The sequence below is a fragment of the Mus caroli genome, unplaced genomic scaffold (genome assembly GCF_978045245.1).
Source record: "Mus caroli unplaced genomic scaffold, Mus_caroli_1 scaffold_4, whole genome shotgun sequence".
NCBI classification, from domain to species: domain Eukaryota; kingdom Metazoa; phylum Chordata; class Mammalia; order Rodentia; family Muridae; genus Mus; species Mus caroli.
In genome coordinates this window covers 140,133,836-140,161,826 of record NW_028227259.1, presented here as the reverse complement: position 1 = coordinate 140,161,826, position 27,991 = coordinate 140,133,836, and the positions used below count along the sequence as shown (strand labels likewise).

The 27,991-nt window shown below is 48.2% G+C and overlaps 1 protein-coding gene across 1 annotated transcript; it reads left to right on the top strand.

Moving 5' to 3' along the window:
• Positions 1-27,803, top strand: Ywhag (tyrosine 3-monooxygenase/tryptophan 5-monooxygenase activation protein gamma). Its single transcript, XM_085837287.1, has 2 exons — positions 1-299; positions 24,570-27,803. Exons 1-2 carry the CDS (start codon positions 213-215, stop codon positions 25,224-25,226), a joined length of 744 nt encoding a protein of 247 aa, XP_085693413.1. The 5' UTR covers positions 1-212; the 3' UTR covers positions 25,227-27,803.
• The last annotated feature ends 188 nt before the right edge of the window (positions 27,804-27,991 follow it).

Here is a 27,991-nt window from a genome sequence, read left to right as displayed (position 1 = left end):
GCCCGCTGCACGCATTGGAGCCGCAGCCTCCTTGCGCCGGGTCCCGCGGTCGCAGCTCTTGCCGCCTCCTCCTCGTCCTCGCCTCAGTAGCTTGCTTCGTGGGTCGGTCCCTCCGACACACGAGCTCCAAGCCGCTCCTCTCTTTTCCTAAAGCCCTTCAAGGCGGTCTTCGGTTTCCTTCTTTCCAGCCGATCCTCTTCAGCCCCGTGAAGATGGTGGACCGCGAGCAACTGGTGCAGAAAGCCCGGCTGGCCGAGCAGGCGGAGCGCTACGACGATATGGCCGCGGCCATGAAGAACGTGAGTGTCTCCTCCCCCTCCCCCCTGCCTCGCCCCAGCTTTCCCGACACCGCGTTCCTCGGCGTGGAAGGCATGCTCCAGGGGCATGTTGTCTTGTCACGACTATAGGGTCACCTCTCCATCTCACTCCTTGGAGGGATTGGGGACAGGGGCTCATGCACCCGAGTGGTGACGCGGCCTCTTTCCCAGCCTCTCCGAGTTCGGGGCTGGGGCGGGGTCTTGCGTGGCTGGTCTCTGCTGTGGGGTGGGGGTCTCTCTGTGACCCTGAATGTCCAGAGACCTGAGTTGGGGGCCGTGCGCATCCTTTGTGCCCCACTTCCCCTCCTCCCAGTTTAGGCGTGGGGGCGGGGGGACCGCATGGATGCGGTTCCTCTTTCTCTCCCTGGTGTCTGGGCGGCGCCTTCCCCATTCACTCAGCAGGTCTCCCAGTTTGCCGCCTCCCCACTCCATCATGCCCCCCCCCATCTTTCTCACTGACACATCTTTTAAAGACGTTTCGGGAAGAAAAAAAATGTAGGACCCCCCCCCAAAGAAAAAAACCAAACCCAGCCTCAATGATGTAAAATCGAAACCACCTTTCTCACGTTTTTTTTTTTTTTTTTTTAACAAAAGGCTTCCTTTTAACCATTCCCCAAAGCAAGTCTGTTGGGAAGGGAGGGATATGTGTGTCGCTGGCGTTCCCATTCATGACCCTCTATATAGCATCTTCATTTTTCATTTTATTTATTTTCCATTTCAAAGGGTTAAATATAATGCCTTTGAATGTTAACTGACTGAGACATGCAGTTTCTCTCTTAATTGCAGGCACGAGTCTGCAGAAATTCGTTTGAGTGTAAAAAAATATTCTGTCTGATCTGATACTGCAAACAAAGCGGTGGTGGGAGGCAGTATCAAGTCATTCCAGAAGATTCTGCATTTGTCATATTGCAGAGAGCCTAGACTGGGTGGAGGCTGGGAGGATTTATTTTAAAGGGGAAAAAGTCTTTTTAAAAGAAAATTTATTTTTTTTTTTTTTTTGGTTAAATGTATCTGAGGCTTTTTTTCTTCTGACCTAATGTATCCTCGTTCTGACAAGAAGGGAATACTGTCGCATTTTTGTCTGAGATGCAAAATCCTAACTAGTTGCACCATTTTGTCAGTTACTCCCAATTTATTAATGAATTGGGGACCAGTTTGCCAGCGGGGGGGGGGGGGAGGTGCTGAATATTGCAAAATTCAGTAGAAAAATTACTATTACAGTTTTCAAAAATTAATAATTGGGTTTTCCACTCTGTTAATATCTAACTTCCTATCTTATGTAACAAAGGTTGTTAAATACATCTCTGGTGTAAAGTGGGTGCTGGAGTGCCCCCTCCCTGTTAAACCTTACAAATGAAACCGGAGAGAGAGACTTTAATTTTAAATGATTTTTTCTTGGTTTTTCAAAAGGCCAGGTGCTTATCCTTTCCTAATTAAATAAGCTACAGATGTTTTACAAAAAATAATTGGTTTTAAAATCAGAAATACTATTGTACTAGTGTGTTGTTACAGTTGCCTTTTTTTTTTATAACAGTTAAACCATTAAAGGATACAAGCTGGACTCTCAGGTCACTAATGCTGGAAATGTCTTCAGTTTGTGATATCTAGAATCTAATTTTCCCCTATTTCTAGTTCCACAGGAGAGCGAGAGTGACCTCGCACCTATATCCATAGCAACCCAGTGATGTCACACACAATGACACAGAGGCTGCAATGCACCTAAGGGCTGGTAGGGAGTTTTCAGTGGCATTTGTCCAAGGTAATGCAGAAATGAGCTGTTAAGCCAGGTGGCATTGAACACTTCATCTTCTACCAGATGGGCCTTGGTCCCCAAAATGAAAATTTTATTTTCTTTTAGAAATGGGCAGTGACATCTAGGCAAGCCCATTCACCTTAACACTCCCAGTAACAAAAGTTGATAGGATACTTTCAAGTTTTAAGCATTCATCTCTCTTATTTTAAAAACCCAACAATGAGGAAATGAATGGATTTGTAAGTAAAAAGGTCTCTGTGGTCAGAGTGAAGAGGTGGGGTGTGCATTTAGGGTTTTCATAAAAACCTTAAAGAATGCTGGCTTCCTGCTGGCCATCTGCAGTAGCTGTTAGGGAATAAGAACCCCATACAGTATTTTCCAGAGGGGAAGGCTGTGTTTTATTGGCAGTACTTTAGAAGTAAGAACCATTTGTAAAATAAAGATTTAAAAAAAAAAGTTTCCTTAAACCTATTTTCTGTGGTTTTGAGAAAATCTTCTCACCATGAAATTTCACACAAGACTTAACTGAAACAGGGTTGGTTCCTAAACTTGGCAGCTCATCCAGCTGCCTGTGTGTGAGTCCTGAGTTCAGGTCACAGCACCAGAAAAAATGGAACCGCCCTCATTCGACAACTTGGCATGAGGAAGGAGACTTCATTTCACCACCCCAGTTGAGCTCTCCTGTAAGCCGAACTTTGAGTGATAGAGGGAACTAGGTTTAGTTGTATCTAGGGAAATTATTCTGGGAATGCTGTGGCTGGAATCCGTGCACAGCCTTGTGTGTAGGTGACTAGGATAGAGATCGTGCTTGGGCAGAATTCCGAAACGGGGAGTGCTGGGCCCATTTAAGATGAGTATGTAATCTTGCATTTAAGCAGAGCGCCTCGATGGGTCCAACCTGATAGATGAACTCCTAGCTCCCTTCATCCACATTTTCAGGTTCTGTCTCGTCTCACTTTCTCTGGCCAGTCACTGTCCAAAATGATGGAAATGTAATAAAAGTCCTCAACCTCTCCTACAGTCTGTTGTTATAATTGTTCTATTTTCTTATCAGCTCTTCTCTTTCTGTGCCTGTCTTAGAGATTAAATTTATCACAGGTATGTATGAGATATACTGTGTTTGGGATTGGCTGCAATTTCAGGCTTCTGCTGAGGATCTTGGGTGAGGGGGAGACCACAGGGCTAGTCTGTCTTTGGCTTTCAGTGGCCTCCTGGGGGAATAGCAGGTTCTGGACTCATCACTTCCCTGAGATGACGGTTTAGGCACTCATAACCAGGGGGTCATGCTAGCAAGTCTGCCACGGTTACATAAATCGGTCTTCCTGGTGGGGTCAGCAGGTTTTAAAACCCTTAATCTCTGCGGGTTCTTCAGGAGCCGGATCGATAGCCATTGTCCTCATGGAGTGACAACCCCTTTGTGGGCTATTCTAAGGTGGAGCTGTGCCAGCTGTTCTCTATCCTGGGGCATAGGCATCTTGGCATGGAGCTAGCGTATAACTTTGTTTCTCATGTTGTCCTTTACAATGCTGAAATGAAGATTAAATGATTTTCTTTCCTTTCTCTCTTTAAGAATTACCAGCCATGTGTGTGTAAGCCAGAGGACCGCTTGCAGGTGTCAGTTGTCTGTCTACCGTGTAGGTCTGGGGAATTGAGCTCAGGTCATGAGGCTTGCCGACAAGCATCTTCACCTGCTGAGCCATCTCACCAGCCCCTACGCACTTTCTCCATCCCCCAAATAATTGGGAGAAAATTTGTCATATGCTTCCTGAATTCTTAGAGATAAAGGATGTGGTTTAATATGTATGTTACCATTCTGTTCGGATTAAAGGCAGCCCCCAGCAGCTGGATTCCATGCCTGATGCTTCAGGGACTGTCATTTATGACGACTAATTCTGTGTTATCGAGAAGGAAGAAAAATAGGTTGGGTTTTGTTTTTTTGAGACAGGTTCTCACTGTGTAGACCAAGCTGGTCTTGAACTCAGCCACCTGTTTTCAGCCCTTGTTTGCCCAGTGCCGGAATTACTGGACAGATACATCACATCCAACTGATAGATACCTGGTTTTTTTGTTTTGGTTTTAGATAAATTTCACAGCATATTAACTTAGCCCAATCCAGTAAGAGAACTTCACACTCACAACTTAATTGCACTTGGTATTTCACACCTCCTTAGGCAGCCATTGCCCCCAGTTCAAAAATGAAAGCTGGGTGTGGCTTGTGAGGGTAGAGTCTGGAACATACAGGGATACTTAAACCTACCAAAAGGAATTGAGACAAGGCCTTTGTTTAAAAGGATGCTGGTCTGCAGTTGCTGCTCAGAATGAGATTGCCTCTGTGTCCCCCCCCCCCCCCCAAGTCATTGGTAATTGGTTGTCCTTTGGTCTTTATTTTTGGCCTCTGACTCTTTCATAGAGCAGAGGAAGGGACTTAGCTTCTAGCTAGGTTTGTGTTTTCATTTAACGAGTCAGTTCATAAAAGCCATATGATGTTCACTTAAACCAGCAATTCATCTGAAATCCGAACAAACTGTTAAAGCCTTGGGAGGTTGTGAAAACATGGCTGGTGCTCCTCTGTGCCCAAGGCCAACTCTTGTGAATGACTTCCCTGCTGTGTGATAGTAGGTCCCTCATGAGCACTCCCCAGGCAGTGACTGAGCCTGCTGAGCTGTTGAAGCTTGGCGGAAGGTAGGGAATGCAGCTACAAGCCGGCCCTGTGGATGTGGGCTCAGGAGAGTGTTTCTCTTCTTACTCACCTGCAGTTTTACCACCTGCCACCCTTTATCTGACTGAGTGTGTGATTCTGTATTCCTACCAGTTTCAGATTTTTTTCTTTTTTTAAATATGTGTATGAGTTTTGCCTTCATGTAAGCTGAACCGGGTACATGCAGTGCTTACGAAGGTCAGAAGAGGGTGTCAGAGGCCCTGGATCAGGAGTCAGAGATAGCTGAGAGCCACCATGTAGGTGCTGGGAACCAGCCCAGGTCCAGTGAAAGAGCAGCAGTTGCTGTGACTTGCCAAGTGTCTTTCTGGCCCCCCCTTTTTAATTAGTTGAGAGAGAGGGTTTCATGCAGCCCAGGCTGGCTTCAAAGTTATTATGTAGCTGAGGATGCTCTTCCCTGTTTCCCCCTTCAAGTGCTAGGGATGAAAACCAGGGCACTGTGCTTCCTCTCCAACCCTGTTAATAGTCTATTCTAATCCATAAGTACACTGTAGCTGTCTTCAGATGCACCAGAAGAGGGCGTCAGATCTCATTACGGATGGTTGTGAGCCACCATGTGGTTGCTGGGATTTGAACTCAGGACCTTGGGGAGAGCAGTCAGTGCTCTTAACCGCTGAGCCATCTCTCCAGCCCTCTTTCTTAGTTTTGAGACAGAGTCTCACTGTGTAACCAAGGCTGCCCTCAAACGGGTGACACGATTAGAGGTGTCTCACTGCCTCGTACTTCTGTTCATATGACCCCCTGCATTCTGTTTCCTCCCTTACTAATCGTCTGGTCTCACTATGGAGGTACTGCCTGCCTTTTCCACCATTTTAGGCTATAAGCTATATACAGCTGCCTTATGTATGGCCTTTTTTTTTTTTTTTTTTTTTTTTGGTCCTCAAATTCTATTTTAGGTGTCAGTTATCACTTTGGTTATGAAACTATCATCTGGTTGGCTTTTTAAAAAAAGATTTTTATTTTACTTATTTATATGTATGTGGGTATGTGCATGTGAGCTCAGGTGCCCACAGAGGACAGAACCAATGGATTCTGAATCTGGAGTGTGTGTGTGTGTGTGTGTGTGTGTGTGTGTGTGTGAGAGTGAGAGTGAGTGTGTGAGCCTATGCTTATTGGAATGCACTGCAGTGGAGACTGGCCTTGGACTTGGGATCTAGAATGCTGGCGTGGCTGGCCTGTCTCATTGCACTTAGAGTATCCAGTGATTTTATAATAGCAACAAGTGTAGACTCTTAACTAAATACCTTTTTCTTTGCCATGCTGGGGAATTGAACATAGGTCCTGGGTGCCATGCATGTGCTATACGACTGAGATACATGTTCATTCCTCTTGCTTTTGAGGCAAGTTCTCAGAAATAATTAACAGCAGGCCCTGCTTGAACTTGTAGTTGAACTAGATTATAATCTGTACCACCAGGCTCACCTGCTACATAGACCATGCTGGACTTGAACTCCGATCTCTCTGCCTCCCCAGTTCTGGCATTAAAGGCATGCAGGGGTGCTGCGAGTGTGTCACCATGCCTTTCCCTTTTCCTGTTAGGACTAGTTGGCAAGGAAGTAGTAGGCTAGGTGGTAGTTGTCTGGATCGATCGATTGATTGATTGATTGATTGATTGAGGCAGGTACCTGCTGAGTGGCTAGCATGATACCCACTGTAGCCCAGATGGGCTGGGTGGTGGGATTGCAGACAGCACCACCTCCAGCTCTCCTCTGTAAGGGGCTGGTGGAAGGTAAGCAGATTGATTGCCACCAGCACTTGACCTGAATAGAATGTTTCCAGTGTGCAGGGAGCATTAGCTCTGCTTGTTAACTGGTTGGTAAAAAGGAAAAGGCAGTATGTCTGTTTTCCCATATGTAGACATGGTCTCAGGTAGGCCAGGCTGGCAAGTCCTCATCCATGTAACCCTAGGATGATCTTGACCATCTCACCCTCCTGCTTCTGGCTCTCTAGTACTGGGATTGCAGGTACCACTCGAGCAGACCAGGATGTCGTTAAAAGATACGAGTGATTTATTCCTCGATTTCAGGTGGTTATGAGCCGTCTGACAAGGATGCTGGGAGCTCATGCAAGAGCAGCTGAGACATCTTTCCAGCATTTCATGAAGCCAGACTGACATTCTCATAATCCTAAACTTCTGATTCTCCTGCCTCTACTACCCAAGCTCTGAGGTTACGGAATTGTACAACCATGCCTGCTTTTTTATGCAGTGCATGGAATCAGGACCTTCTGCATGCTAATTGGGCCCTCTATGAACTCAGCTACATTCTCAGCCCACACTGTAGAACATATCTTTGGAAGGTATGAATGTCATCATTTTGGTATCTTCTACTTTGTGAAAGTTGATAGGATACTCAGGCTGCCATCTTTAAGCATCATTTATCTAGGAGCTGAGTCTGGGGTGCTTGTACTTTGAAGGCATGGAAGCCCAGACTTGTTTTCTTCTGGTGTTTCTGGGAGGTGAGCTCCACTTCTGCTCACCTTAAAGCCTGGCTCTCCCTGTGCTGCTGAGGCTGGGCCCAAACTTGACAGGCATCCATCCTCTCCTCCAGAGTATATAGGCACCCTGTTAACCTCATTGAATTATGTGTACATGTGTGTGTCTGTGTGTGGGTTTGTGCTTGAGTGCGGTACCTGTAGAAAGTGTGGGTCTTCTGTAGTTAGAATTGCAGGCAGTTGTGAGGCTCCTGACGTGTGGGAAGAACCGAATTCAGGTGTTTTGGAGCAACAGACTGGCCTTGAACTCAGAGATCCATCTGTCTGTCACTGCCTTCCGACTGCTAGGTCTAAAGGTGTGTGCCATCACCAGCTTAGGCCTTTTCCATTCTTGAAATACTAGGGTTTGAATGTAGAGCTTCACACATGCCAGGCAAAAGCTCACCCCTTGCACTTCAGCCTTTGCCCCCTGTTAATTTAGTGCCTAGACCGCTGCCTTAATTTTATGTGTGAAATCACTGAATACATTTCTTTTTCTAAGTAGTTTTGTTACATCATGTTTGATTTATATTGAGAGACTGTTCAGGTCTGAGAAAACCATGGGCGTTGGTTGTCTCCTTTCACTGTGTCGCTCTCAGACCAAACTCTTGTAGCAGGCACCTTTCTTTACCTTCCGCACTGTCTCACTGGCGCTGAATGCCTTTCTCCCTTAGTGACAGACACATACTCGTATCTCCTATGTATCTCGTAAGCCCAGCCTTTTGAGTTCTGCGCTGATAGACTTTTAAGACTGGAAACGTGGCACTATACATATGGCTCAGCGGTTAGAGCACCCCGGGCTCTTCAGGGGCACTTTAAGTAAAATTTTTTTTTTTTTTTTTGTTTTTTTGAGACAGGGTTTCTCTGTGTAGCCCTGGCTGTCCTGGAACTCACTCTGTAGACCAGGCTGGCCTCGAACTCAGAAATCCGCCTGCCTCTGCCTCCCAAGTGCTGGGATTAAAGGCATGCGCCACCACTCCCGGCTTAAGTAACATTTTTTTTTTTTTTAAAGATTTATTTATTTATTATATGTAAGTACACTGTAGCTGTCTTCAGACACTTCAGAAGAGGGCGCCAGATCTCATTACGGATGGTTGTGAGCCACCATGTGGTTGCTGGGATTTGAACTCTGGACCTTTGGAAGAGCAGTCGGGTGCTCTTACCCACTGAGCCATCTCACCAGCCCCTTAAGTAACATTTTTAAAAAGACAAATATGACTTATATTCACATACAGAGCCCCAAGTGTAAGTCGTGGGGAAATAATTGTGTGTACCATATGTATATAAGCACATACTGTGTGCTTGCACAAAATATGCAGTACCTGTTTTATCCAGTCTGAACCTGTTTAGCTTCTTGGATCACTTGTGTTCAGGTTGGTCATAGACTTAGTAATTTTTCTCTTGTTTTAGTTGAGATGGAGTTCTTCTTTGTAGCTTTGTCTGTCTTGGAACATTGTAGACTGGGCTAGCATTGAACTCCGAGATCCCCCTGCCTCTGAGTGCTAGGATTAAAGTGTTGCATCACCAGAACCAGCAATTTTTAAGATTCGGTATTAATGGAACTTTGTATTTTAAGTTCATGTAGCTCAGGCTGCCCAGGGACTTGACGCTGTAGCCAGCAAAGAGCTGGGACTCTCCACCCTCTGCTTCTGTCTCCCAGCTGGGATGGCAGGCACTCACTGCCAAGCCTATTGGGGGATTTGGTTTTTGAAGGCGGGCAAGATGGCTCGGTAAGGACACTTGTTTACACACCTGACAATTTATGTTCAGTCCCTAGAGCCCACATGGAGGAAGGAGAGGACCACCTCTCACAAACTGTTCTTTGACGTCTACATGTGTGAAGTGGTGCCTGTGTGCCCACACACAGTAAATACATTCATTTTATGAAGTCTTAGAGGCCAGGCATAGTGGCACATGCCTCAGTAAGGCAGCAGTAGGAGGATCTCGGGGTCGATCTAGAGAAGTAAGTCCTTGTGTCAGACTAAAGAAGGGTGGAGTTGCAGCTCAGTTGTGGAGACTTGCCTAGTGAGGCCCTGCAGTCAATGTCCACTGTCACAAAAATAAGATGAGAATGGTTTGGAGTGGTCACTTGCTTTTTGTACTAAAAATTAGGTGGCTATAGAGGGGAATGTGTGGGAAATTGCAGCCCCTCCCCCTTTTCCCTTTGTTCTTTACTGTGTCCCCACTCTGTTTTTAGGGTAGAGACAGGATCTCTTATTGCACAAACTGGCTTTGAACTTAACCTTCTGCCTCCCAAGTTTGGAGATTGCTATGTGTAAGTGCCCACTCCCTTTTGCTACTTTGACTTTATTTTCTTTTTTTTTTTTTTTTTTTGGTTTTTCGAGACAGGGTTTCTCTGTGTAGCCCTGGCTGTCCTGGCACTCACTTTGTAGACCAGGCTGGCCTCGAACTCAGAAATCCGCCTGCCTCTGCCTCCCGAGTGCTGGGATTAAAGGCGTGCGCCACCACGCCCGGCTGACTTTATTTTCTTTAATGAAGACTGTAAAAAAGTAAGGTTTGATAGTATAAACTGCAACCCCCTCCATGTGTACACATACACACGCACACACACGCACCAGCACGCCACTTTACAGCATACTGGCAATTTGATTCTAAATACTTTGCTGCTTTCCTGGCCCCTTTGGGATTATTTACTGTTTTGGAAGATGGCTTTTTGACTACTTAAAATTACCCCTTATTTGCCACAGATGCTCAAATCACCAGCAGTGTCTTTACATTCAAATATAGCAATTTTAAAGCATAGAGGGTTTTTCCCCCTTAGGGTATTAAATCCAGATGGTAGATAATTTATTTTCCCCCCTTGGTGTTAAAAGGATGCTTAACCATCAGCTCCTACTGCCACAAGGGACCTGAAATCCTGGGTGGGTTGGGAGTGGGTGGAGATGGAGGTACTGAGTGCCAAGCCCTGAGCGCTCTGCTCTGCACCAAGGGCTCCTCTGTCTCTGTTCTTCTGCCTGTTCTCCCTTTGTTTTTAAGACAGGGTTTTACTGTTAAAGCTTTGATGACCTTGAAATTCACTATGTATACCAGGATAGTCTTGGACTCTGAGATATACCTGCCTCAGTGTCCTGAGAACTGGTATTAAAAACATGCACCACCATGCCCTGCTTGCTGCCTTGTTTTTTGTTTCTTTTGTTTTGTTTTTCTAGACAGAGTTTCTCTGTGTAGCCCTGGCTGTCCTGGAACTCACTCTGTAGACCAGGCTGGCCTTGAACTCAGAAATCCGCCTGCCTCTGCCTCCCGAGTGCTGGGATTAAAGGCTTGTGCCACCATGCCTGGCTGCTGCCTTGTTTTTTGTTTCTTTTGTTTTGTTTTGTTTTTCTAGACAGAGTTTCTCTGTGTAGCCCTGGCTGTCCTGGAACTCACTCTGTAGACCAGGCTGGCCTTGAACTCAGAAATCCGCCTGCCTCTGCCTCCCGAGTGCTGGGATTAAAGGCTTGTGCCACCATGCCTGGCTGCTGCCTTGTTTTTTGTTTCTTTTGTTTTGTTTTGTTTTTCTAGACAGAGTTTCTCTGTGTAGCCCTGGCTGTCCTGGAACTCACTCTGTAGACAAGGCTGGCCTTGAACTCAGAAATCTGCCTGCCTCTGCCTCCCGAGTGCTGGGATTAAAGGCGTGCGCCACCATGCCCGGCTGCTGCCGCCTTGTTTTTTAAAGGAGTTATTCTGTTCTTTAAACTCTGGTAGAAAATAGCTCCCACACATCCTTGGAGACTGTGTATATTAGCATTCTGCTTCTGTTAGGCACTGTAGTTCTCCTAGCTTGTGTGTGTATGTGGTGGGGCGGTCAGCGGTCGGGGGTGAAGGTGGGGAAGGAGGTCAGAGGACAGCTTGCAGGAATGTACTCTCTGCTTCCATCACATGGGTCCTGTGGGATTGAACTTGGGTCCTCAGGCTTGGTAGCATGTGCCTTTTTCCACTCCACTCTCTGTTAACCTTTTTAATCCACAGGGGCAGCAGCTGGATAAGGCTCACTCATGCAGGCCTGTGCTGCAGCGTTAGTGTATGGAGGCCAGAGGTCTGGAGTTGTCAATTGTTCTTCATTATTATTTGTTTTTTCGAGACAGGGTTTCTCTGTATCGCCCTGGCTGTCCTGGAACTCTGTAGATCAGGCTGGCCTCCAATTCAGAAATTCGCCTGCCTCTGCCTCCCAAGTGCTGGGATTAAAGGCGTGGGCCACCATGCCCGGCTCATTATTATTTTTTCTACCATATTGTTACTATTTTAATTCTGTTTTCTGTGTGTGGGGGTGAGGTATGTGGTACAGAACATGGCAGAAGACAGCTTATAACAGTTGGTTGTCTTCTACTGGGTAGGTTCCCGGGTTCCAAGTCCAGTATCATGGGGGCTTGACGGCAGGCTCCATTGCCTACTAAGCTGTCTTCCTGACCCCCTCCCACCCACCCCATCCCCACCCCCACCCCTGTCTTTATTGTTGTTATTGAGACAGGGTCTCCTACTGAACCTGATAGGCTAGAGTGACTAGACAGAAAGCCCTAGAGCTTTGTCAGTCTTTCCCTGCTTTCATGGCGTTTGCTGTCACGGGTGACTTTTCACGTGTGTGCTAGGAGTCAGGACTCAGATCATGATTCTTGTACTGCCGTCCTATCTCCCACTGTTGTAAATAATTTTTCCTTTCAGTAGGCAGCAGGGTGTAGTGGTGTGAGCTACTAATCCCAGTCTTCCGGGGCTCCTTGTTTCCCTCCCACAATAGAAACTGGCCATTTAAATACTTTCCACTAATGACCCAGATCGTATGTGTGTAGTTACATGTGTGTGTAGTTGCTACTATCAGTATTATGTAGAATTATTTTTGACAGTTTTACAGTGAAGGAAAAACATATAGTAAACATATTAATAATAAAATTTTATCCAGGTGGTGGTGGCTGTGTATGCCTTTAATCCCAGCACTTGGGGGATAGAGGCGGGGGTAGAGGCTGGCAGATCTCTTGAGTTTGAGGCCAGCCTGGTCTACAGAGCAATATTCAGGACAGCCAGAGCTACACAGAGAAACCCTGTCTCGAAACAACAACAGGAGAAAGATTGAGTTTGTGTTGCCATTCCTCATTTAGGTCTGTGGGCCGTGAGCCCATGAGCAGCCTGCTGACCTTTTTTCCTGCATAGCTCTGGGTCCCTGTAGACCATGATGACCTTGAGTTTGTCTTTTCTGCCTCACACGGGGCTTGTATTTTTCTTCCTAGGTTGGCTCAGGCTGGTCATAAATTTCATCTTTCTTTCTATCCCAGACTACCAAATGCTGGGGATTATAGCGCAGTGCAGCCTTACTGACGGTGTTTGTTCACGTTGGTAGAGTCCAATGCAGATGCTTTTTCTTTTTTTTTTTGGTTTTTCAAGACAGGGTTTCTCTTTATAGCTCTGGCTGTCCTGGAGCTCACTTTGTAGACCAGGCTGGCCTCGAACTCAGAAATCCGCCTGCCTCTGCCTCCCGAGTGCTGGGAACAGATGCTTTTTCACATTTAATTTTTTTTTTAACTATCACTAACCCTATGATTCAGTGTATTTTATTTTATTTATTTATTTTTTTTCGAGACAGGGTTTCTCTGTGTAGCCCTGGCTGTCCTGGTACTCACTTTGTAGACCAGGTTGGCCTCGAACTCAGAAATCCGCCTGCCTCTGCCTCCCGAGTGCTGGGATTAAAGGCGTGCGCCACCACGCCCGGCTCAGTGTATTTTAAATATCATTTAACTGAGGAGTTGTTTCGAGTTTTAGCACGAGGAGCTAAGTGTGGTTGTTTTGCTCTCAGTCCTGGAGATACTGCCAAGAGGGAAGAGACGGATGCCAGGCACCAACCAAAGTGGAAGCAACTTGCCGGAAAGAAGTAGATCTGGGAGGAAAGTGGGACCTTTTTGTCCACCAGAAATGTCACCATTTTTGTCAGCTGTGGTGGTACAAGCTGTAGTCCAGCTCCTCAGAAGGCCAGTGTAAAAGGATGGCTTGAGTTGATGGGTCGAGGCCAGCCTGGGTAACCCAGTCAGGGAGTCAGTCCAGTCCTCTTGTGTTTTTGTTGTTTTATTTCAAGACAAGTTTCTCTGTGCAGCCCTGGCTGTTCTAGAACTGGTCTAGCCCTGGCTGGTCTACCAGGCTGGCCTGAAAACTCTTGAGATCCGCCTGCTTCTGCTTCCTAAGTGCTGGGATCACAGGTGAGTGCTACCACCACCCATCAAGTCCTGTAATATATCTAAGTATACTGTAGCTATCTTCAGATGCACCAGAAGAGGTCATCAGATCTCATTACAGATGGTTGTGAGCCACCATGTGGTTGCTGGGATTTGAACTCAGGACCTTCGGAAGAGCAGTTGGTGCTCTTAACCACTGAGCCATCTCTCAGCCCCTCGAGTTCTGTTTTTAAAAAACAACAGATAGGCTGGAGAGATGGTTCAGTAGGGAAAGGCTTGGATTCAGAATTAGACACACCAAAGCCTGGTGTGGTAGCGCCCATTTGTAGCCCCAGTGCTCTTACGGGGAGGTAAAAATCAGAGGAAGGATCCCCAGTCACTCACGCCAGCTTAGCCTGAAGTCTGCAGTGGGAAGAAATGAAGAGACCACAGTTGAGATAACATCAAGTAGGCCCCGGCTCAAACAGGGTGGAAGGAGAGGAAGGATATAGGCCCAGGATTGTCCGCCTTCTGTAAGCGTGCATCTCTCTCTCTGTACACTGTTTATTTGGATAATAAAACATTTGTGGGTTATGGATTATCTAAGGGGGAGGGATAGAAGTCGTTTCTATTTCTTCTCAACAGGAAGTTGTAAGCAATTTAGTTATCACTATAGATAGGTAGCACCCAGGGAATCCACCAGGCCCTGAGCAGTTGAGAATAGCAAGTCTGAAGTTGTTAATACCAACTTACAAGGGAGGCTCTTGTTGTTTAGCTGTTAAGTAGTTTAGATGGAGGAGGAGTCTGGTGGTGCAAGCTTATGTAATCTCAGCATTCAGTAGGCTGAGGCAGGAGAGTTGAGTCCCCGATTAGCCCTGGCTGCATAGCAAGTAAGCAAAGGCAGACCTCGGACATCATTTTTAGTTTGCAACTGTCCAAGACAGCCGTTTGAAGTATAAATGAAGCCGGGCACTGGTGGTGAATGCCTTTAATCTCAGCACTCAGGAGGCAGAAGCAGGTAGATCTGAGCTCCAGGCTAGCCTGGTCTACAGAGTGGAGTGCCTACAAAAGAGATGGATAACTGGGGGAAGACGGGAAGGATCCAGTTACCATATGCTCCGTCTGAAGAACACTTTTGACTTCATGAAAGGCCCCTAGAGCAGTGCAGACTTGTTCACTGAGGTGATAAATACCAGGGGCTACATGGGGGTTAACACGTCCAAGGTCCTGTGTGCCTCATGTAGCTTAGGCTGGCTTTGAACTCGCTGTAAGCAGGGTGCCTCCAACTCTCTGGGAGCTGGGATTTGCCCTGACAGCCTGTCATCTGGATTCCATCCATCTCCAGCCCATGTGTGCAGTTCTGGCTTTGAGCCTTTGAGCCCTAAGACCCTCTCAGATTGGTAGGATTCACTGATGCCCAGGCTGGTCTTAACACCTGAGCTCAGTGTCCTTACCCGTGATAGCTGAAAATATTGAGGCTGAGCAGTGGAGTTGACAGTTACAGAGGCTGGAACAGGGCAGGCCAGAGGGTGCTGATGAAGACCCACTAGTCACACTAGACAGGGGAAAGAAAAGAGGGCATGGCTAATGAAGCTTTGCTATTCTGGGATTTATCCCAAGGGGCTGTGCATGCTAAGCTACCATCTCACCTTACCTGGGGCTACAGTGAATTAAAACGAAACATGAAAGGACTGGGAAGATGGCTCAGTAGTTCAGAGCACTGACTGCTTGCTCTTCAGAGGTCATGGTTCAGAACCATCTGTGGTGTGTCTGTCTTTGATGTCCCCTTCTGGCCTTCAAGTGCACATGCATTAACTATGCTGGACTTCAGCTAAGTTTTTAACCATGTATTTATTCACTGAGTGGTGTGCAGGGTGTGTGTGTCTGTCTGTCTGTCTGAGCCATGGAGTAGGAGTGGGTCCCCCCCCACCCCCCACCCCCCAGTCCTGGGGTCAGATTTCAGGTCCACTGAATTGGGAGTATTTTAATCGGGAGGATGTGTGTGAAGGGCAGAGGTCAGTGTTGGGTGTCGTTGGGTGTCTGGGATAGTTCTCCAGATTATTTGTGTGTGCATGTACTGTGGAGGCCAGAATGAGTGACTGGGGGAGGAAGGAGGGTACTAAGGGTCTCATTTCCAGGAAGGCTGGTAAGGAAGGGCCACCAGGCAGTCTGCAGTTCCTCCAAACCCTAGCTTCATTCTCACCCTCTCTCTTGTCCAAACCTGGGGGTGGGGGGGAAGCTTGGCATGGTGGCCCCTACCTTGTAACTGGAGTACTGAGAGGTGGAAGCTAAAGGATCAAGAGTTCACTATTTCCATCGACTGTACATGAGACCCTCAGACAAGTTGCTGGAGAGGTGGCTCTGCAGTTAAGAGCGTTTGCCACTATTTCAGAGATACAAGTTCAGTTCTTAACCACCCAGCCTACAACTGCCTCTAACTCCAGTTCCAGGGCTGTCTTCTCTGGCTTCCAACACATAGACAGACACAAATACACACACACACACACACACACACACACCATCCATCCATCCATCCATCCATCCATCCATCCATCCATCCATAGTCTTGTCGGGCCAGAACTAACCTGACTTTTTTTATTGTATTTGCTTTTATATTTTTGTTTGAGAGCAACTTCTTTTACAAGATAAAGATAAACTCCCCAAAATCAGAAGTTCAGAGGGGCCGTACATAAGTGTAAGGAAAGAGGACATTGACTTCAGGAGACAACTGAAGGAGCAGAGGCCAGAGAGGAGGAGGCAGGTGTGGGGGTTATTATGACTCAGTGCAGCTGTGTTTAAGGACATTTTAACCAACTTAAGTTTACTTGAATTTTGGAAGAATGTTATTTTGACAGCTAGGCTAACAAGATCCCTCCCTGCACGTGGCATGTCTGGACTTCCATTCACTGTTGAGAATAGCTGGTGTGGGCTGCCTCCACGAGGCTGAATTCTCTTGCTCTCCAGGTTAGGGCAGCTTCTCCCTATGGTAACAGGTAGCTACTTCCTTAGGAGCTCAGGAGTTTCAGTTAAACTGAGGGTTCAGGTTGAGTTCGCAGGGTAGAAGCTGCTCCCCCGACCTCTCTCTTTTAAATAAGTGTTATTTTATGTGTGTGTGTTTTGCAGGCATAATGTTTGTGGACCCACATGTGTGCAGTTTGTGTAGAGGTTAGAAGAGGGTGTCAGATTTGCTGATGATTGTGACTGCCCTCTGGGTTATGGAAATGGAACTTGGGTCCTGTGGAAAAACTACCGGCTGCTCCTGGCTGCTGAGACCCTTGAACCAGATCCCATGTCTTGAGGGGAGGCGCTGCACACCTGACAGGAAAGGGGTGGGCTCACAGCCATCTTCATAAACACTGGGCTGGACTCATCCAGTGTAGATTCGGTCATTTTGCAAATATTGACCGTGCCTAAAGGATACTGTGGTGACTAACAGGTGAGTCAAGGGAGCAAACTGGTCACAGTGGGGCAGTAATCTGAAAGACAGGGTTGTTCAGAGGTATACAGCTTCAGAGCAGAGAGCTTTTTTTTTTTTTTTTGGTTTTTCGAGACAGGGTTTCTCTGTATAGCCCTGGCTGTCCTGGAACTCACTCTGTAGACCAGGCTGGCCTCGAACTCAGAAATCCGCCTGCCTCTGCCTCCCGAGTGTTTTATTTATTTATTATCTGTAAGTACACTATAGCTGTCTTCAGACATTCCAGAAGAGGGCGCCAGATCTCGTTACGGATGGTTGTGAGCCACCATGTGGTTGCTGGGATTTGAACTCTGGACCTTCGGAAGAGCAGTCGGGTGCTCTTACCCACTGAGCCATCTCACCAGCCCCGCAGAGAGCTTTTTAATGATGGGAACCAGGTTGTCACCAGGTTGGGTGCTGGTAGCTTAGTTTTCCCCCTCTATAACACAGACTTGGGCGTGGCTCTGCTGGAGGTGCGTTTGGTCTTCAGTGTTTGTCGATTGCATTGGTAGGAGCTAGCTAGCACCCATGGTCTCCAATAGGGTGGAGTGTAGGGCTGGAGAGAGTTCCTAGTACCCATATAAACAGACACACTTGGTGGGTGGCACCTGTCTGTAATCTTAGCCCTAGCAGTGACAGGTGGCTCTCTGGAACTTCCTGCCCTGCTAGCATTGCCCACTCAGTGAGATAATATATCAGAAAAACGAAAAGGACAGAGAAAGACATCAGAGTTGACCCCAACCTCCGTTAGACATGTCAACATGAACACAAAATGAGGTTTGGAAGTGTTTTGGTTTTACTCTTGTGTTTTTGTTTTAAAGATTTATTGTTTGGGGCTAAAGAGATGGCTTGTACTAAAGAGCCAGGTTCCATTTCCATAACCCAGAGGGTGGTCACAAACATCAAATCTGACGCCCTCTTCTGGCCTCTATAGGTTCTGCACACATGTGGGCCCACAAACATGCAGGCGAAACACACACATAAAATAACACTCATTGTTTAAAAAAGAGAGATGGGGCACCATCTTCCACCCTGGGAACTGAACCCTGAACCCGTTACCTGAATTGTCTGAAGCTGCGAAGGAAGTAGCTACCTCCTACCATAGGGACTTCAAGTGAGTGAATACTTTAAATTATGGAGTCATCTCTGTCCACTTAGAAGAAAATCTTTGTATGTGGTCCTAGGGCAGTTTGGGACTGATTCCTCTGCCTCCTGAGTGCTGGGATTACAGGAATATGTCACCATGCCTGCTTTGATCTTTGGAATTCTCAGTCCTTGGGGTGGGAAGCAGGTGGCTTTGATCCCTGTGCTGCTCTGGGTGCTGGGACTGGGGAAAGCATTGTCTCCCTCAGAGTCACGCCTGTCCAGTGAGTTTATGTAATGCCCATTTTACAGGGTAGTGTGGAAAGAACTTGGCTACAAAGCCCTGAGTTTCAGCCCAGTTTTATCCTCCCTGAGACCGTGACCTTGGCCCTGAGCATGCCAAGGATGTCTTCTGGCATCCTGGGATGGTCCCTTTTGCCCAATTGTACCCAGTATGATGGCTGTCATGCTTCCCGGCCTGTGGTGGTGTCTCCCTAAGGAGACAAGCTTTCTGAGCCAGCCTGGTGGCTCACCTTAGCTAGCACTTGGGAGATAGAGGTTGGGGGACAGCCTGGGCTACATGGCATCCTGCTGTAGACAACAACAGAAAGGACAAAAATACCAAACAAACAAACCACACACTCTTACTCAAAAGACTGAGCCCAGAATCCATCACATAGGAAAGCCATGTCCTCAGTATAGCACAGTGTGGCTGAGTGCAGGTGTTCTCCGTTTGATGCACTGTTCTGTCAGTGTTGTCCCTCATCACGCTGTTAGACAGGTGCCTGGTATCCAGCCCACAACCTTCCTACCTTAGCCGCCTGAGTGCTACCTCATCAGGTCTTAAAGGGTGACCTGTTGCTCAGGATTTCTAGGGTAAGCTTGTGATGAGTTCCCAAGGTTACCTTGGAGTCATTGATTGGTCAAGCCCAGTGTGCTTGTGGCTGAGACTGACTGTGCTGAAAGTTGGCAAGGCCCGGTCTGCAGAGGAAAGGCGAGGCATGGCTGCCAAGGACATGGCATGGGGTGATGTCCAGTGCAGCCAGACAAGTGAAAGACCAGTGTTCACCAGGGAAGTCTTCTAAAGACCTTAGGTATCGGGGGTGGGGTGGAGGTGGGGCTGTCCCAGACCCCAGGATGCATGGGAGCCTAAACCAGGTAGTTTGTGCAAAGACTAAATGGTTCTTGCCCCAGGTGGGGTGTGTGTATGGTAAAAACCTCAAGATTCAAGAGCCCAAATACCTGGCAAGGGTCAGGTCAGCCTTAAAGGCAGGCCTTCTGAAGATAGCCGTGGGCAAGCGTTTCTGTTAACCATTTCTGCGCAGGTGTCGCTTGGGTTTAAGGTTCTTCAGTTATGTAACATACCCCATTCTTTCTCAAGTTTTGGTTTATTATTTAGTAAGAATGGGCCGCCTTTGGATACACGAATAATTGTGACCACCCAGAACTGTGTGTGGCTAATTCCTCAGTGGTTTATTACATTGCCCAAGCAGTATTCGAGTTCTGGAACATTCCACAGATGCCTGTGCACGTGTGTCCCTTGCACTCAGCTGCTCTGCTTTGTCTGCTCCCACTGTAGGATAGTCCCTGCACTGCTATTTTATGTATGCAGTGGTATTTCCACTCATAGTCAAGGTTTAAAGCAAAACTGAGCAGTCTGTGTGTGCCCCTTGCCTCAACACAGGCTGAGTCTCTCTCCTGCCAACACCCCCCTCACCAGAGTAATGTTTACTGTGGCTCCTGAGCCTGCGTTGTTACAGCTGCAGTTTTGGAGGACAGGATCTTGTTCTGGAGTCCGGGCTAGCCTTGGACATGCTGCCCTTAGCCTCCAGAGGGCTAGCTAGGGTTGCAGGTGTGTGCCACAACACTCTTCCACTGACATGACTGTACCATGCAGCCTTACAGTCTACTTTAGGGCTCCCTCTCCATGCTGTGTACAATTTTACAAAAGGATCTGTGTCCAGTGACAGTTCCACACAGGGCCGTGTCCCTGAAACTGCCGCTGTTCCCTTTTGTGACTTAATTGCCTCAGTTCTTTCTGTCGGGATTGTCTGTGTTATCTGATTGTCGCGCTTTGTAACTTTTATCCGAAAGATGGTGCCCTTCCATCCTTCCCCTCCTTGCTTGCCTCTCAGACAGTTGCCTCTCTATCCAGGGATGACTAGGGCCTTCTGATCCCTTTGCCTCGGCCTCACAAGTGTTCACTGGCACACTCAGTGTGTGGTATCAGGGGCTTCAAACCCAGGCCTTAACTGTGTAATAGATCCAGGGATCTGACTCTCACATAGACAAACATGTAAAAGACCAATGCATATAAAATAAAATTTTAAAAAGTTGTTAAAAAATGAATTGTATTCAGTAGAGGGGTTTGGGAGAGTGTAGGCCAGATGATCAGGAATTAGTTTGTTGGGTTTTTTTTCCCCCCTCCCATAGAAACTACTTCATGGTTTTGATTTTTAATTTCATGGAGTTACAGACAGTTGTGATCAGCCATGTGGGTGCTGGGAATTGAACTTGGGTCCCCTGGGAGAAAGTGCTCTTAACCACTGAGCCACTTCTTCATATTCTAAAAGGGAGAGGGCTGTGTGTGTGTGTGTGAGTGAGTGTGTGTGTGTGTGTGTGTGTGAGAGAGAGAGAGAGAGAGAGAGAGAGAGAGAGAGAGAGAGAGAGTGAGTGTGAGTGTTACTAGGTAGAGCAGGCTGGCCTCATTCTCAGGAATTGAGAATTTCTGAGTGTGTCCGTGCACATGCCCGGGGCTGTGGATGGTGTGGCACATGCTGAAACTGAAACTGTAGAAGGTTGTGACCTATTGTATGGAATCTAGGAACCCACCCTGATCCGTGAGTGCTTGTAATTGTGGGGCCTTCTCTCCTGTGACTTCAGTTGTTGGCCCTGCAGCAGGGCCTGTGGAGCCGTGGCTGTCCCGCTGTCCTTGAACTCACAGAGGTGCTCCTGGGTGCTGTGTGTTTGTTTGTTGGTTGGTTTTTCGAGACAGGGTTTCTCTGTAGAGCCCTGGCTGTCCTGGAACTCACTTTGTAGACCAGGCTGGCCTCGAACTCAGAAGTCCGCCTGCCTCTGCCTCCTGAGTGCTGGGATTAAAGGCTTGTACCAGTTGTGTGTGCCCACCATGCCCAGTTGACTTGAGATTTGTAAGGGGAAAAAGAAATTGTTTCACTATATTTTGTTTTGGTACAGGGCCCCTCCAAGTTTCCCAGGCTGGTCTTTACCCTGCTCTGTTGATCAGGCAGACCTTGGCCATTCTGTCCTCCACCCTCTGCCCTTAGAGGCTCAGATGGTGGGTCTGCCCACAGGGCTCCTTTCTTTGGGCAGACAGAGCTTAAGGGTTTCCCCTCTTACTTAGTTCTCACTGGCAGAGAACAAGGCAAATGTTCCAGATATGGCTGATTTACTCTAGTTAAAGGTTGCTGCTGGCCTTACACAACCTCCATGTTGCAGTTGGCCGCAAGGAGACAACCTTTCTCTCTACAAGCACCCACTGCTGCCTCTGGGCTCTACAGCCAGAGCAGAGCCGTCCGGGTAGTGTGCTGATGAGGTCACCGGAGCTTTAAATAGCGCCCAGCTCTTGAAATAAGGACAGCATGATTTAGGGCAAAGGCCAGAACCAGATCTCCATGGCTGCAGGCACTTGAGCTCTTCTGGCATCTGAGCTGGGGATTGGGTTGCACCACAGCGGGGCTTCGGTTTCTCCAGAGACCTGTGAACTGGCCTGTGGCTGACCATCCAGGCGCTAGCTCTCTGCAGAGTGCTGTTGAGGTTCTTCTTGGACGGGATGTAAAGAGTTAAGGAAGAGACTGGAGGGTCAGACCAAAGAGACCAGACAGCCCTGGAGGTGGTTGTTGGTGAGGAAGGCCGAGGCTTCATGGGGAGTTCTGGTGCTGAAGACCGTTGGTTCAGAGACATCTTTCCATACTTGTAGCACGTACTTCTCCATCATGAGTTAAGCCCTCCACAGTGGCTCAAGCTTTTAATCCCACCATGGATGCCAGAGCAGGCCAGTGTGTTCTAGGTCAGCCAGGACTACATTGTAGTGAGACCTTGTCTCAGACACCTAAAGATACCCATGAACAAGCAGAAATCTGGTTTTTTTATGGGTATGATAGTCGGACTATAGCTCAGTGGGTAGAGGGCTAGGCTAGCATGCCAGAGGCCCTGGGTTTGATCCCTAATACCACCTAAAAAGTAATGGTGGGGCCACACAGATTCATCAGTCAAGGCCCAGAGAAATGCAGCCGCTTGTTCCTCAGGTCTCCCAACAGGATCCTGTCTTCTGGGGCTTTTGTACTGACTGAGAGGTCTGCAGAACTCAGCAAGAGGTAGGCAGGTTGGTCCACACTTCACAGTCAGCCCATCAGCGCAGAGCCTGGAGCACAAGGGGTGAGAGTTTAAGGCAAGGCTGGCTGGCTTGTTTGTTGGGGTTTTGTTTTGTTTTTTTTCCTCGTCAACTTGACACAAGCTGTGGGCAAGGCTATCTGGAGGTGTTTTCTCTCTATGAGTGATAGGGGGTGGGGGTGGGGAGCAGGAAGTGAGGCTCAGCCCACTGTGGGTGGTACCAACTTGGGGCTGCTGGGTTTGGGTGGTATAAAAATGTCTGCCGAGTGGGAAGCAAGTCCCCAAGCAGATCCCTTCCTGCATAGCCTGACTTCTCCCAGTAATGGAGTGTGACCTGAGGGTTATACGAAGAAATACTACAGCCAGGAGGTGGTGGCAATGCACACCTTTAATCCCAGCACTCGGGAGGCAGAGGCAGGCGGATTTCTGAGTTTGAGGCCAGTCTGGCTACAGAGTGAGTTCCAGGACAGCCAGGGCTATACGGAGAAACCCTGTCTCAAAAAACCAAAAAAAAAAAAAAAGTTATCTGGGATGTATCTCAGGGTCCGAGTGCTTATCCCATTGAGGCCTGGAGGTGAGTGTCAGCAGTCGAGTGTTCGCCTAACCTGGACAATGCCTTGGGTTCCAGGAAAAAAGGGGGCAGGAGCAGGGACAGAGGAGAGGAGGGGGTGGAAATGGAGGGAAGGGAGGAGAGAAGAGATAAAACATGAACTCAGAACCAGGAAAAAGAAACTAAAGTGCCTCCTTTCAAGCTAGGCACAGTGATGCACGCCTTTAATCCCAGCACTTGGGAGGCAGAGGCAGGCGGATTTCTGAGTTGGAGGACAGCCCGGGCTACACAGAGAAACCCTGTCTCAAAAAAACAAAAAAGAAACACTACTTTTGATTATGTGTTTGTTTATTACAGCAGCAGGACCTAACTGAGGTGGTGTCAGTCTGTTTCCCTCCAAGGCCTGTGGGCACAAGCTTCCCTTGTCTGACTTGTAGTCCTGATGTTGCTGGGGCCTCATTCTTAACTCCTGCCATTCACTAGGAATGGGATGGTTAATCTCGGGTACTTGGCTCAGGGCGAGGGTGAGGTGCAGTGCATATGAGGCCCTGGGTTCCATCTCCAGCACTAAGTGGCTGCCATACTTATCCCCTCTTTTTTCTTTTCCCAGTGCTGCAAGTTGGAACCTAGCATTGCATAGCTGCAACCCCAGTCCTGAGAACTGTTGTAGCCATCAGATGGTATTAAATCCATTTCCCTAGTCTGCTAAGATTCCACAGTGGTCAGGATCTTTAATTGGTCTTTTCCTTTTCTTCTTCTTTTTTTTTTTTTTTTTTTTTGTTTGTTTTGAGACAGGATCTCTATGTAGCTCTGACTGTCTTTGAGTTTATTATGTAGAGCAGACTGGCTTCAGACTCAGATATTTTATGTCTATGGCTTTTACCACAGAGGCCAGAAGAGGGCATTAGATCTTCTAGACTTGTAGTTAGAGATGGCTGTGAGCCACTGTGTGGGTGCTAGGAAGTGAACCCCAGGTCCTCTGGTAGAGCAGCCAGTGCTCTCAAACTCAACAGAGATTGCTTGCCTGCTTCAGCTTCTCAGGTCGGGGTTTAAAGGTGTGCGCCACCAACCTCCTGGCTTCTCCAGTCCCATTTTAAATTTGGGCGGGGGGGGGGGGGCCGTTTTAAAACAGGGTTTCTTCCATTTATTTATGTGTGTTGGGGGAGTTTATATGATAGTGGAGGTCAGGGCCAACTTGAGAATTAGTTTTGGCCACTGTAGATACCAGGGGCAAACCTGTGTGTTGAGGCTTTATAATAGGCCACTTCACCTTCTGAGCCATCCTGCCTGGCCCAGTCGCCCAGTGTCACTTCCTGTCTGTGGTGTGTCATCTGTTTGTTGTTAGCATAGGAGTAGCAAAACTTCCTTTTGCTCAAAAGTCAACTTTTAAGGGTGACTCATTCTTTCCCAGAGGAACCATGACTCAAGTAAGAGCACTGGTCAGCTTGAGAACATAGCCATCTCATGCTGAGAGTGCTAGGTGTCCATGCCACGGGAGAGGATTTGACTTGTCCTTAGGACAGGCTGGTGGTCCTTCCGTGGAGGACACTGGTGCTTGATACTGTAGAAGCCACCTGTGCTGCTCCTGTCACTCGCTCCCCTTCCTCCCAGACAGAGAGCAGTATTTCTGCCTGCTAACTGTCTCCATGGTGCATGGACCCGTTGTGGGTTGATGTAAAGATAGCTTCACCCCATTATCGTCACCTGTGTCGTAACGGTGCTCGGTCCTTCCTCCTCCAGGTGACAGAGCTGAATGAACCACTGTCCAATGAGGAACGGAACCTCCTGTCGGTGGCCTACAAGAACGTGGTTGGGGCTCGCCGCTCCTCCTGGAGGGTCATCAGCAGCATCGAGCAGAAGACGTCTGCAGACGGCAACGAGAAGAAGATCGAGATGGTCCGAGCCTACCGGGAGAAGATCGAGAAGGAGCTGGAGGCCGTGTGCCAGGACGTGCTGAGCCTGCTGGACAACTACCTGATCAAGAACTGCAGCGAGACCCAGTACGAGAGCAAGGTGTTCTACCTGAAGATGAAAGGGGACTATTACCGTTACCTGGCAGAAGTGGCCACCGGGGAGAAGAGGGCGACTGTGGTGGAGTCGTCTGAGAAGGCCTACAGCGAAGCCCACGAGATCAGCAAGGAGCACATGCAGCCCACCCACCCCATCCGGCTGGGCCTGGCGCTCAACTACTCCGTTTTCTACTATGAGATCCAGAACGCCCCGGAGCAAGCGTGCCACCTGGCCAAGACCGCCTTCGACGACGCCATCGCTGAGCTCGACACTCTGAACGAGGACTCCTACAAGGACTCCACTCTGATCATGCAGCTGCTCCGAGACAACCTCACGCTCTGGACGAGCGACCAGCAAGACGATGACGGCGGTGAAGGCAACAACTAAGGCCCCAGGTGGACTGGCAGCGCCCGCTGATGCTACTACTGCAGTCTTTATTTTTTTCCCATGAGTTGGGGGTCGGGTGGGGGAGGGGAAAGGGAGGGCTGACCTTCCCAGGGAGAAACCCACGACTGTCCTGTCTTTGATTGCCTCTTTGACATTTTTGCCAAAATACCACTAGTGGAAAGTCAGGCTAGCTATGCTGGTATGGGAGTAGCAGCCTCACACAGGCGTCCGGACTGTTGTGCAGGCTCGGAACGAGCAAGTGGAGCTGTCTGCCTTTTAGTTTAACTTATTGCTAGACAGTAGGGTTCTAAGAAGAAAAACGGAGATGGATGGCCCTCATTCAGTGCGTTCTGTGGTTCCAGTAAGGATTCTTCTGTCCATGCCCTCGTCCTCAGTTCCGTGGCTGTTTTCTCTCTGTGGCTGTGCTTTTTATTTCTCTCTCTCTCTCTCTCTCTCTCTCTTTCTCTCTCTCTCTTCTCTCTCTCTTTTTTTCCCCCTGGGGTGTACACCAGAGAAGTTATAGTTTAAATTACCCAACTCGACAGGCTTAGATTAGAAGGCACAACTTTTATTACTGAGTTAGACATGGCCCTGTATTTGGAAGTCTCTGACGGGTTGACAGTATTAACACTAAATTTTAGTTTACAGTATTGATACATGACAGCCATACATGAGCCTAGCCATGGGTTCTCAGCTCTCCTTTGTCAGGTCGGCTTTCCATCTGCTTCCGGGTCGGTCTGGCTGTTCGTCAGTTCTAGACGTGGGGAGAGTCAGAGCTCCCCGTTCCGTCTTGGTTGATGGGTGTTTGGGAGGGGGCTGTGGGGAATACTTTCTTTTTAGTTCTTCTTTACCCTTAAGGTCAGCCTATCACAAAAACAGAAACCGTTAAGTACCCCACACACAGAGAAAACGGAGAAAATTCAGGTCTGTATGTCATTTATCAGAGACTCTGCTCTCAGCAGCCAGGGCTCCTTCTCAGTGTCACTGCCTGTTGAATGTTCCTCTGCACCTTGTGCTAGCAGCATGCAGGTGCCCCGAGGCGTAGGACTGGAGTGTGGAGGGTGGGGGATTATCATCCGGTGCCAGCAGCTGAGCCTACAGGGAACCCACTAGGAAGAGGCAGTTCACTTGAGGCAGCCTGGTCCCTAAGCCAGTTGTCCCTGCCCCCCTTCAGCCCCGGCACTCCTTTCCCAAGTGCTTAGTGGAGGGTAGCCGAGGTTCGGCAGGAGGCCATGCTCACCCTGTTTGACCTAAGCTTTCCTGGTTTCCCCTTTTTGAATGAAATCGTAGTTGTTGAGATTGGCTTCTCTCTCATGAGGTCGCTGCACATGTGACATTGAAGGAAGCTCTGCTGCTATGTCCTACATGGTCCGTCTCAGCCCTGGGTCCCTCATTCTCACTGTGGATAACCCTTTCCATAAACACGCCCGGTCGCATGCAGAGTGTGCAGTTTATGTCTTCTGGAGAACTCACGGTCTTGTGGGTTCCCAAGACGGGCAGCGCCCCAAACTTGCTTAACTTGTCTTTAGAGGCCCAGCAGCCACTTTGTCGCCCACTTGAGCTGGTGCCGTGGCTGCAGAAGGATGACGCCCCTCTGCACAGTCCTAGCATGCCCTTTCTTGGAGCCCCTCTTCATGCTAGTGTGCCAGCACCCCCTAACCGAGACCCGCGCAAGGCCGCAGCGGAGGAAGCTTGGCCACCAGAGTGGACAGAGGGGCCGGAGAGGCTTCACCCGGGGGGTTGTCTCCTTGTCCGCAGTGAGCATGTCTGTGTCCCGCTTGTACTGTTTGGAAATGACCTACTGGAATTGCAAAACCTAGTTTCTCTTTACATTTCAGCCTTGACCTTTGCTGTGTTCTAGAACAGTCATGTGAGGGTAGAACTGAAGAGGGAGAGCGGGAGACCTGCCGGGAGCTCGGAAGGTTCCTTCTCCTTCCTTTACTGTTGAGAAGTGCGCCTGCCTCTGATGCTGTCCCCAGTGCCGCGCGGTTGCTCCTCCATCCTATTGATACAGTATTGTGCATGCTGGTGTTGTATTTCTATACGGTAGCTTGACATTTATTACCTTACACTGTAGGTGTTATGTATCCTATGACAAAAAAACTTAAGACTTCAATATTTTTTTTTAAACTTTTTTTTTTTAATTTAATTTTTTCCTTTCAGGGGTAAAGTTTGCTTTACCAAATAGTGATTGTAACAGATTGATCTGTTTTGGATGTTGCTATAGTGACATGCAGTTCTATATTTTGTTTTTCAGGGGGGAGGGGACAAAAGAAACACCAGTGTTAGCTTACTCTTAATGTCTGGTGTTTGTCATGGTGAAACTGTAACTATCGCAGTGCAGGAGAACGCGCGGACGTTCTCAGAACGCGCCTCTGTGCTTTCTCGTCATGTTATGCAGTGAAACTATTTTTAAGGTCTAATCAAGTGATTTTTTCCCCCCCCAACTCCGTGTTTCGCTAAGGAATTATTTCGCACACGGACCATTCTTAGCAGTTTCCTCAGTGATGGAATATTCATGAATGTGAGTCATTATGTAGCCGTCGTACATTGAGCAAAATAAACTTACAGATCTGATGTCGGCGGTGCCCAGCTTCATTTAATAGCGTTTAACTGCTGTGTTTTTGACAATGTGATTGGCGGTGGGCGTCCTCCACCTCCACTGGGGAGTGAGGCTGGCGGGGGTTGGGGCTCAGAGGCTCAGCTCTGGTCTAGCAGGTGGGGGGGTTAGATTTGACTTCCCGGCACAGTTTGTAGGGGCTGGG